Raw genomic sequence first — 12,501 nt, forward strand, 5'->3', positions numbered from 1 at the left:
AACTGTCAGCTCACCCTCTTCCTCAAGTTGTAGGTGAGGATCAGGTTCCGGGAGAAGGAGTGGGAGAAGGCTGTGTAGAACTCCAACACTTTCTGTAGGGCATCCCGCTTGATCACATGCAGGTCACAGTAGGTCAAGGCCCTCACGTTAGCACAGGACTGGGCAAGTGTGGCTTCCTTCCAAAACACATCTCCAAACACGTCTCCTTTCCCTAAGGAGAAAAAGTTGTCATGAGCAGAAAGTCAGCCGGGAGGGGACCTGGCCATGCAGCTGGCTTCCCTCCACTCTCCAGAACTGATGTCCATTTGACGTTCTACAGTTTGGGCTCAGGAAAGGCAAAAAAGGATTTTAATTTTAATTTTAATCTTAACAACATGTGACTTAAGAAACTTGAAAAGATCACATACTACAATGTTCACGTTTAGCCAGTGGGGTTAGAATTCACAATGTCACCCCCTTGAAGGGTTATCCCTATCACCCTACTGAAAGGAATCCCCTTCCTATTATCCTTTGTCCTAATTCCATTTATCCCATAGCACCAATCAATCTGTAATTTTATTGTTTGTTTGCTGGTTTACTGTGTGTCTCCCAATTTGAGAGTTCATGTGACATTCCTCTATGTAATAGTGCCTGTCACATAGTAGGAGTTCAATTAATATTTGTAGGCAGAAGAGAAATGAGGGAAGAAAGTAGACTGTGGGTCTACATCAGTGTGACTGAAAGGTGAATGGTTAGACTGCTGGTGGGGAGGGGTGGGCTCTATCAGGGAGAAAAGAACAGGACAGGTCTCTATGTGAAATGATCTACATAGAAAAGGTCAGGCAAGTGTGGATTTCAGCACCCCCCCCCCACTGTCCACTGTCCTAAGGTTTATATTTATGTGATGCTTCCTTTCTCTCTCCCATACCCTCTTCCAAAGAATGTTCCTTACCCTTTACAAATGCCTTCATAGTAGCATAAAAATGCAAGCCTAATAGAATTATCATCTCCAGGAACTACCTCTAGAGCTCCACCAGTACATTTAATAAATCAAGAGCAATGTTACAGACTAAATGCTAATGTTCCCCCCAAATTCGTATGTTGAAATACCAACCCCTAATGTAATAATATCATGAGCTGAAGCCTTTGGGAAGTGGTTAAGTCATGAGGGATCCCATGAATTCTCGCATGAATGGGATTACTATCTTTATAAAAGGGATCCCAAAGAATTCTCCGGCGCTCTTTCTGCCATGTGAGGCTATACTAGGAAGCAGGCAGTCTGCAAGCTGGAAGAGGGCTCTCATCAGAACCCGACTATACTGGCACCCTGACATTGAACTTCTAGCCTCCAGAACTGTGAGAATTTTCTGTTGTTTATATGCCAATCCAGTCTGCGGTATTCACTATAGCAGCCCAAACTAAGACAAGTACTAATCCCACGTAGAAGTTTGACTCAGAATACGGCTATCAATCTCCTCTAAACATCTGCTCTTCCCACCTAGGGATATTCTTCTGACCTTTCCTAAAGACTAATACTTCAATGTACGTCCAATGATAAGCCTAATTAATTCTGGCAGAGTCTCTGGCTATAAATACGTTAAAATGTTTACCTTGTTTCTAAATGGTCAGCGCAGACACACCACAAATTTAAATCCCCAGAGAGAAATATTCAAGGGATAGGAAAAATGTTACAAATGGTGAAAAATAATATATTCAAGGGAGCTGTCAGCCTTCACATCCAGATTATCCAAGCTCTGGAGCTGGAATCCAGGAACCTATGGCTCATGTGATTAACAGGACAGCTGTCAATTAAAGTTTAGGAGGCAATTATACTTTCAAGCTCATGTACAGAGTTGGCTTTTTTTTTTTTAATCAAACACCAGAAAGTGTCCATTCCAAGAATATAAGATACTCCACGGATACAGCCTTGTCTAAGTACCTCCCAAATGCAAGCAAAAACCAAACGGACCAGATGTGTTACGTCATCTCCCTGTTGTGTCTGTGGTTCTAATATGAACATGGTTTGACTGGCTCAATGTAAGTTGGATACAAGCTTGGCGTAGCTTCTAGGTAAACACATCTTTGAAACTGTGCTATTTACAGTCCCTTAGCAAGTTCTTTTTTCAAATATCTTTAATATAGGTGGGATAAGTTATGGCTGGCATCAATGGTTGGAGCATTTTTTTTCTGTGGTATGCTACTGGCTGTTGTGGAAATGGGTCCATATAGAACTCTCCAGCACCGAATTCTAACCATCAGTGCTGCCCAACTCATTTGTAAGTATTAAACATGCTTCTACACTGTCCACAATAACCTATGTGCCCTGTATAGTCACACAGTCCTGCTCCTCCAGAGAATGCCCTTCCTCTGAAACAGTAAGGTAGATAGTTTTAAAAAAGACTCCAACCATTCCCTTCTCCACTGTCGTCACATGCTGCAACTCATACCAAGAGGAGGAGCTTAATTCTCCTCCCCTTAAATCAGGGTTGGCCTTAGTCACTGGATGAATAAAATCTGGCAGAAATGATATTCTGGGATTTTGAGGCAAGGTCATAAGAAGCCTTGTGACTTCTGTCTCTTGGAATACTTACTCTTGGGACTGTCTCTCTTAGAATCCAATCATGATGTGGGAAACACAAGCTAAATAAGGGGTCACATATAAGTGCAGTGGTCCTTAGCCCAGCTGAGCACTCAGTTGACAGGCAGCCTCAACCGTCCACCATGTCCATCAGCCATCTTGCTTTCAGATGATTGCAGCCCCAGCACAGAATGGCAAGCCTTCAGATGATTGTAGCCCCAGCACGGAATGGCAAGACAAAAATTTTTAAGCCATCACATTTATGGATAATCAGCAACAGATAATGGAGAATATACAGAAGTGTAAAAGTATAGGGCGAGAAGCTTGTGAGACCCTAATAGGGTAGCTCAGGGAAACTAATACATTCCCTACTATTTAGCAGAACATTCCAAAGCTTCCAAGCTCTAAGCTCCGAGCCACATCCTTCTCTGGAGAAATGAGACAAGAAAAAAACAAGGAGTAGCTTTGACAGGGGAAGATTTTCCTGGGCATACAATCAACTCAAATCACTTAATGACTTTCAAAAGTTATTAGGAGACATAAATTGGATAAGGCCTTATTTAGGTATACCAACAGGAGAGTTGGGACCTTTATTTGATATCCTAAAAGGTCCATCAGATCCAAATTCACCCCGAATGTTAACGCCTGAAGCAAGAAAGGCATTAAAAATCATTGAAACATATATGGAAAATATGCATTTGGATAGAATTGATATAAGTTTGCCTTTATTATTTATTGTACTACCAACAAAAAATATTCCTACAGGAGTATTTTGGCAAGAAGGTCCATTATTATGGATACATTTATCTTATTCTCCTAACACTATTCTTATTAGGTATCCTGAGGCTGTAGGACAATTAATACTCAAAGGAATAAAAGCAGCAAAGGGAGTGTTTGGAATTTCTCCCAATAAAATTATTACTCCATATACTATGAATCAAATTGATGAGTTAGCTAATGAGTTAAATACTTGGGCAATAATCATGTGTAAATCTAATGTTTCATTTGATAACCACTTACCATCTAATCCTTTATTGTCTTTTTGGTCATTGCATCCTGTAATTTTTCCAAAAATGACAAGAAAAACACCTATCATAAATGCTCCAAATATATTCACTGATGGGTCAAATAATGGTACAGCAGCAGTAGTTACCCCTGATCAAACTTTTACATTTTTAGTACCCAAACAATCAGCTCAAAAGGTAGAGCTTAATGCAGTTTTACAAGCTTTTGTGATGTTTAAAGATTCTGTATTTAATTTATTTTCTGATAGTCAGTATGTAGTTAATGCTATAGTATCTCTTGAAGATGCTGGTAGGATTTCCCCTTCTTCTACTGTTTTCTCTTTGCTTTCCACTATACAAAGTCTAATCTGGGACAGAAAAGATCCATTCTTTATAGGACATATCAGGGCACATACAGGATTGCCTGGAGCCCTTAGTTTAGGCAATGATTTAGCAGATAAAACTACACATGACATACATATTTTCTCTACACTAGAAGAAGCTATAAATTTTCATAAAAAGTTCCATGTCAATGCTAATACTTTACAAAAGCGTTTTAAAATAACTAAGGAACAAGCTAGACAAATAATAAAACAATGTCAAAATTGTGTGACCTTTTTACCACAAGTTAATCTTGGAGTCAATCCTAGAGGATTGATACCTAACCATATTTGGCAGATGGACGTCACACACTTGCCAGAATTTGGAAAATTAAAATATTTGCATGTTACAGTTGATACTTCTTCTGGATTTTTGATGGGCTCCCTTCATGCCGGAGAAAAAACTAAAGATGTTATAGCTCATTGCTTACAAAATTTTGCCACTGTGGGTGTTCCAAAACAGTTAAAAACAGATAATGCCCCTGGTTATACTTCTACCTCTTTTAAACAATTTTGCTCAACATTTGGCATTACTCATATAACAGGAATCCCATACAATCCACAGGGACAAGGCATAGTTGAAAGAGCTCATCAAACTATTAAAATGTACTTATTAAAGCAAAAAGAAGGAATTGGGAAGGGGTATATATTCCCCAAAGATAAACTTAAAATAACCCTTTTTACTCTAAACTTTTTAAATTTGGATTCATCAGGACTTAGTGCTGCAGAAAGGCATATGTGTCCAAAAAATGTACATAAGCCCAAGGTACTTTGGAAGGATATTCTAACAGGACAATGGAAAGGTCCTGACCCAGTAATTGTCTGGAGTCGGGGGTCTGTTTGTGTGTTTCCACAGGGAGAACAGCAGCCGATTTGGATTCCAGAGAGATTAACCAAGGTCCTGACCCAGTGATTGTCTGGAGTCGGGGGTCTGTTTATGTGTTTCCACAGGGAGAACAGCAGCCGATTTGGATTCCAGAAAGATTAACTAAAGCGATTTCTACAGACCAAAAAGAAGATGATTTGGCTCAAATCCATAACAACTGATATCCAAAACTCCAGTTTGGCTATTCTTACATCTGCAACAGAACCAGGATGCTTTTTTCAATATCTATTTTATTATTGCCCTTTGCCATATCATGAAGTTCTATTTTGTTTTTTGAGCTCATACAGACCTAGGTTAATGTTTTGCTGATCAGTTCTATTTTTTGACTATAGAGTTTTTAAACATTGCAATGGAGATTTCACCTGTAAAAAGTTATAAGGCCTTTACTATAATGTTATGTGTTGTATGTATTATATTATGTGTGCACACTTGTGTTTTGTGTTATATGTTTGAATGTACGTATGTCCATATATCATATATGATGAGCGCTCATGATAAAATGGATCCAAATATTTTTTTTTCACGTGATTTATATGGTTTAATTTAAATTGGGTAAACAACTGTTGAGGATTGTTTTAATATGTAAACAAAAAAGAAGGTTAACAGATCTGTTTGTTTACTTTCACCTTTCCTTTTCATTATATTTAATAATTCTCTTAAAGATAATGTAAATTGTTAAGAAAATTGTTTTCTTTTAGTGCCTTCTGTAATGTTACATAATTTTTTCTTTAGCCATTATTGCCAGAATTCCTATCTTCATCCCAGTGCTGGTGAAGTCAAAGATAAAACCAATCTACAGCTTCTACAATAGCCATCACTGAACTGCTTGCACAACATGCCTGGACACATTGTGAGCTCACCTGTATGCATTGTGAACTATCTGTTGGTACAGCGAATTGTGGTAGTGCTGGAGTATTTTTGCTGATGGTGTCACCGGTGGTACAATTTAGGAGCCCTCAATTGGCTTAATGTCATGGCATTTTGCATCCTCCTCTACTAGTGATGGTCTAAAATTTGGGGGCCAACAGAGGTGAGGCAAAGAACCTCACCTCCCCACAGGTACAAAGGCCTATCCACAAGTATGGCTGTATGCTGGACCGGTAGTCAGTGACGGGTATGATCCAATTGCAGTGGTACCAACCTAAGACAGGAGGCTGACGCCTAGAGGTCAGTTCATCCGATGACGGGTAAGGACCATATGTTGAATTGGACTGCCTAACAGGCACGGTCCCTAAGCCACATGCTTGTTGTTTAAACAGAGAGGGGGAGATGTTGAGAGCCACAGCCAAAGGGGCCCCAGCAAACTTCCAGCTGCCAGCAAACTTCCAGCTGCTGGCTGATGATTGGCTCACAGCGGCCCCAGCAACATCTAGCTGATTGGCTCCTCGGCCCCAGCAACATCTAGCTGATTGGCTCCTCTGCGGTGATGCTCATTGGACTGTTTCCCTGCCCTTTCAGACCACGGAGCTGCTCATTGGGGGACTTTTTTGGCTCCGCCCACGTGACCCAGCCAATCGGCCTCAAGAGCAGGAGGATTGTGGGAGGTGGAGAGAAGCTTGTGGGGGAGAGAGAGGCTTGTGGAAAGCCGGTGGTGGCAGTTGAGGCTCTGAGGGTTTTTCCTGAGAGACTATTTTGTTTGTCGTGTGTGGTTCTAAAAATAAAGTTAGTTTCTTTTGACAAGTGGCTCCTGATTGTGCCCAGCCAGACTGCGGCAGAAGATCAGTGAGAAATATATAATTTACAAAACCTGCACTCTACTGGGTTGAAATGCAGTGTAATTAAGTCAGAACAATTGAGATCTAGTAGAAGCCTACTGGTGACTGTCTGATTCTTATTATCTCATTTAAACAAGACCCAGGATCCAACATGGCGGCGAGAGGGGAGGCAGCGCTTTCAGTACCTCCTCAACAACGGGATCAGAGAGACGCATGGATACGCTTAGATTCGACCTGCTGAGAAACTCCTAGCAAAATTCCACTAAAGAGAGACCGGCCGGGAATTGGAAGGATTTTTGGAGGTGACAGTCTGCGCTGGACGAGTGAATCTCTGCCACGCAGCGCAGAGGTCCAGACCCGCCAGCCACTGCCCGCGCGACTCGGCGACTGTCGGCTGCCTGCACGCGGCCCCCGCGTCAGGGCGGATAGCCTCCGAGGCGCAGCGCAGCAGGAGCCGTGCAGGGACTCTAGGAAGAGGTCTCTCGCCAAGCCTTCATGAAATAGCAAACCGGGAGCTGAAACCAACCAGAGACAGACCAGTCCCACCCCTCCCTTCGGACACTCTGGCAAGGAGCCTGGGGCCCGCCATAGCAGAGTGGTGACATCACCAGAGTTCCGCAGACAGAATTCCTTCCCAGGGGAATCCACATTAGCAGGTGTGTGACTCCCACCCCCTCCAGATACAAGCAGCCAGGAAACCACCGGGGGCGTGTCTGTAGGGAAGCAGAGGGGATTCCAGATCCCCACCTCCCCTTAACACCAGCGGCGACACCCAAGATCTTAGCCGCCAGTTTCTGGGGGCGTGCCCACCAAAGGGGTCCGGAAAAATTAAACTGTTGGTTCCCAGATCACCCCACCACAGCACTGGGGCTTAATTGAATGACAGAGAGGGTGTTCATCGTTCGGGATATAGGACACGCGGTGGGGCTGCAAGTGCAATCAGATCCTTGGGGAACCGCCTCTGGTGAACAGGACCTGGCTGGCTGGCTGGGAGGAGGAACAGGGGGAGGGGCCGGATAAGTGAAAGGGCTATGGACTAACAGGATTGAGAGACTCCCAGGAGCCACTGTACAGGGATTTCTGTCAGCACATAGAGGGCAGAAGCTCGGCTCAGAGGGCACAGCTCCGCCTATTGGAAGAGAAGAAAATGGGATTCAGCCATAGAACAGGGGATGCCAGCATGGCAGAGATCTGATGTCTTCAGAGAGCGGCCGAGGAGAAAACTTCATCGGTGCCAGCGGCGACGGAAACAGTTGGTCCCCTGGTAGGGAGGGTGAGTCACAGATACCCGAGTCTCTCTCGCTTTGTCGTCGAGCCAGAGGGGAGGAGAGGGGCCGCCGCCCGCGCCCGCAAGGTAGGCAGACCTGCGACCAACCTGCAGATCAGGCCCAGCGGTCTGCAGGCGTGGTAGGAGGGGCAGGGCAGAGCCACCGCCCGCGCCGGCAAGGTAAGCAGACCTGCGACAGACTGGTGGATCAGGCCCAGCGGCCTGCCAGCGTGGTACACACTTCACCCCAACTGGAGTAGGGGCAGAGCAGAGCCTTCGCCCGCACCCAGATCAGGCCCAGCGGCCCGCCTGTGTGGTGGTCAAGTGACCCCAATTGGAGTGGGGGCGGAGCGGAACTGACACCCGTGCCCGCAAGGTGGGCAGACCTGCGACCAACCTGCAGATCAGGCCTAGCGGTCCCCGGGCGTGGTAGGAGGGGCAGGGCAGAGCCTTCGCCCCCACCTGCAAGGTAGGCAGACCTGCGACAGAACGGCGGATCAGGCCCAGGGGTCTGCGGGCATGGTAGACACCTCACACCAATTGGAGGAGGGGCAGAGCAGAGCCCCCGCCCGCACCGGCAAGGGAGACTTTTCAACTATACAAGAGCAATATAAATATATAGGGGGGGAAAAATTTCAAAAACACAACAGTTTCACCAAGAAGAAAGAAACGCAAGCAGTATGAAAAGACAAGGAAAGAAAGGACTACAAGCAATGCAGGTCAGCTCAACTTTAGAAGAGGTAACAGCTGCAGCAGATGGAATGTCAGATAAAGAATTCAGGATATATATGCTTCAGATGATCTGGAGTATCAAGGAAGAAATTAGACAGCAAAATCAGACAATGAAAGATCACTTCGACAAGGAATTACACAAACAAATCCAGGAAGCAAAGGATCAACTATACAGGGAGATAGAGGTTATAAAAAACAAACAAACAGAAATCCTAGAAATGCAGAAAGCAATAAACCAACTTAAAAACTCAATTGAGAGTACTACCAGCAGAGTAGAACACTTAGAAGATAGAACATCAGACAACGAAGACAAAGTATTTCAACTTGAAAAGAACATAGACAGCTCAGCAAGACTGTTAAGAAACCATGAGCAGAACATCCAAGAAATATGGGATAACATTAAGAGACCAAACTTAAGAGTCATTGGGATACAGGAAGGTATAGAACTCCATACCAAAGGAATGAGCAATCTATTCAATGAAATAATACGAGAAAACTTCCCAGACTTGAAGAATGAGACAGAATCCCAAATTCTAGAAGCCTACAGGACGCCGAATGTGCAAAATCATAAGAGATCCACACCTAGACACATTATAATGAAGATGCCCAACATACAGAATAAGGAGAGAATTTTAAAAGCTACAAGAGAAAGGAAGCAGATTACATTTAGGGGCAAGCCAATCAGGATAACAGCTGATCTTTCAACACAGACTCTGAAAGCTAGAAGATCCTGGAATAACATATTTCAAACACTGAAAGAAAATGGGTTCCAACCAAGAATTGTGTATCCAGCGAAATTAAGCTTCAGGATGGAAGATGAAATTAAAACCTTCCACGACAAACAAAAGTTAAAAGAATATGCAGCTAGAAAACCATCTCTTCAAAACATCCTTGCAAAACATTACAGGAAGAGGAAATGGAAAATAACAATGAAAACCAACAGTGGGAGGTAGGACAGTAAAGGGGGGGGGAATAATCAAAGAGGAAAACAAACCATGTTTAGTAACAGAAATAAACAAATATGGCTGGAACAACAACCCATATCTCAATAATAACCCTAAATGTTAATGGCTTAAACTCACCAATTAAGAGACACAGGCTAGTAGAATGGATCTCAAAACAAGACCCAACAATATGCTGCCTACAGGAGACGCATTTGATAGGAAAAGACATACATAGGCTGAAGGTGAAAGGTTGGGAAAAATCATATCACTCATATGGACTTCGGAAACAAGCAGGAGTGTCCATACTCATATCAAATAAAATAGATTTCAAGCCAAAGTTAATCAAAAGGGATAAAGAGGGACACTACATACTGCTTAAGGGAACCATACACCAACAAGACATAACAATCATAAATATATATGCCCCAAACAATGGTGCAGCTATGTTCATCAAACAAACTCTTCTCAAGTTCAAGAGTCTAATAGACCACCATACAATAATCATGGGAGACTTCAACACACCTCTCTCGCCACTGGACAGATCTTCCAAACAAAAGTTGAATAAGGAAACTATAGAACTCAATAACACAATTAATAACCTAGACTTAATTGACATATATAGAGTATACCACCCAACATCAAGCAGTTACACTTTTTTCTCAGCAGCACATGGATCCTTCTCAAAAATAGATCATATATTATGTCACAGGGCAACTCTTAGACAATATAAAGGAGTAGAGATAATACCATGCATCCTATCTGATCATAATGGAATGAAACTGAAAATCAACGATAAAAGAAGGAAGGAAAAAGCATACATCACTTGGAGAATGAACAATAGGTTACTGAATGATCAATGGGTTATAGAAGACATCAAGGAGGAAATTAAAAAATTCTTAGAGATTAATGAAAACACAGACACAACATATCGGAATCTGTGGGACACATTGAAAGCAGTTCTAAGAGGAAAATTCATTGCTTGGAGTTCATTCCTTAAAAAAAGAAAAAACCAACAAATAAATGATCTCATGCTTCATCTCAAAATCCTAGAAAAAGAAGAGCAAAACAACAGCAAAAGAAGTAGAAGGCAAGAAATAATTAAAATCAGAGCTGAAATTAATGAAATCGAAACAAAAGAAACAATTGAAAAAATTGACAAAACTAAAAGTTGGTTCTTTGAAAAAATAAACAAAATCGACAGACCCTTAGCCATGCTAGCGAAGAGAAGAAGAGAGAGAACTCAAATTACTAGCATACGGGATGAAAAAGGCAATATCACAACAGACACTTCAGAAATACAGAAGATAATCAAAAATTATTTTGAATCCTTATACTCCAATAAATTAGAAGATAGTGAAGGCATCGATAAATTTCTGAAGTCATATGATCTGCCCAGATTGAGTCAGGAGGATATAGACAACCTAAACAGACCAATATCAATTGAGGAAATAGAAGAAACCATCAAAAGACTACCAACTAAGAAAAGCCCAGGACCGGATGGGTATACAGCAGAATTTTACAAAACCTTTAAAGAAGAACTAATACCAATACTTTTCAAGCTACTTCAGGAAATAGAAAAAGAGGGAGAACTTCCAAATTCATTCTATGAGGCCAACATCACCCTGATACCTAAACCAGACAAAGACACTTCAAAGAAAGAAAACTACAGACCAATATCTCTAATGAACCTAGATGCAAAAATCCTCAATAAAATTCTGGCGAATCGGATACAAAAACATATCAAAAAAATTGTGCACCATGATCAAGTAGGATTCATCCCTGGGATGCAAGGCTGGTTCAATATACGGAAATCAATAAATGTTATTCACCACATCAATAGACTTAAAAATAAGAACCATATGATCATCTCGATAGATGCGGAAAAAGCATTCGACAAAGTACAGCATCCCTTTATGTTCAAAACTCTAGAAAAACTAGGGATAACAGGAACATACCTCAATATTGTAAAAGCAATCTATGCTAAGCCTCAGGCTAGCATCATTCTGAATGGAGAAAAATTGAAGGCATTCCCTCTAAAATCTGGAACAAGACAGGGATGCCCTCTCTCACCACTTCTGTTCAACATAGTTCTCGAAACACTGGCCAGAGCAATTAGACAGAAGAAAGAAATTAAAGGCATAAAAATAGGAAAAGAAGAACTTAAATTATCACTATTTGCAGATGATATGATTCTATACCTAGCCGACCCAAAAGGCTCTACAAAGAAACTATTAGAGCTAATAAATGAATTCAGCAAAGTGGCAGGATACAAAATCAACACGCATAAATCAAAGGCATTCCTGTATATCAGCGACAAATCCTCTGAAATGGAAATGAGGACAACCACTCCATTCACAATATCTTCAAAAAAATAAAATACTTGGGAATCAACCTAACAAAAGAGGTGAAAGACTTATACAATGAAAACTACAGAACCCTAAAGAGAGAAATAGAAGAAGATCTTAGAAGATGGAAAAATATACCCTGTTCATGGATAGGCAGAACTAACATCATCAAAATGGCGATATTACCAAAAGTTCTCTATAGGTTTAATGCAATGCCAATCAAAATCCTAACGGCATTTCTTGTAGAAATAGAGAAAGCAATCATGAAATTTATATGGAAAAATAAAAGACCCAGAATAGCAAAAACAATGCTAAGCAGGAAGTGTGAATCAGGCGGTATAGCGATACCAGACTTCAAACTATACTACAGAGCAATAGTAACAAAAACAGCATGGTACTGGTACCAAAACAGGCGGGTGGACCAATGGTACAGAATAGAGGACACAGAAACCAATCCACAAAACTACAACTATCTTATATTTGATAAAGGGGCTAAAAGCATGCAATGGAGGAAGGATAGCATCTTCAACAAATGGTGCTGGGAAAACTGGAAATCCATATGCAACAAAATGAAACTGAATCCCTTTCTCTCGCCATGCACAAAAGTTAATTCAAAATGGATCAAGGAGCTTGATATCAAATCAGAGACACGCCGTCTGATAGAAGAAAAA

The 12,501-nt window shown here is 41.7% G+C and overlaps 1 protein-coding gene across 3 annotated transcripts in view; it reads right to left on the minus strand.

Moving 5' to 3' along the window:
- Positions 1-12,501, minus strand: part of Kcnh1 (potassium voltage-gated channel subfamily H member 1) — a 376,450-nt gene that overhangs the window by 88,607 nt on the left and 275,342 nt on the right. For all 3 annotated transcript variants that reach the window (XM_058581957.1, XM_046452297.2, XM_046452296.2), the window contains one exon: positions 15-211. In XM_058581957.1, coding sequence (XP_058437940.1) covers positions 15-211 — 197 coding nt within the window. The remainder of the gene's footprint in view (positions 1-14; positions 212-12,501) is intronic.

The sequence above is a fragment of the Marmota monax genome, unplaced genomic scaffold (assembly GCF_021218885.2).
Source record: "Marmota monax isolate L192 unplaced genomic scaffold, Marmota_monax_Labrador192_F-V1.1 WCK01_AAM20220418_F8-fsc00105, whole genome shotgun sequence".
In the NCBI taxonomy this organism is placed as follows: domain Eukaryota; kingdom Metazoa; phylum Chordata; class Mammalia; order Rodentia; family Sciuridae; genus Marmota; species Marmota monax.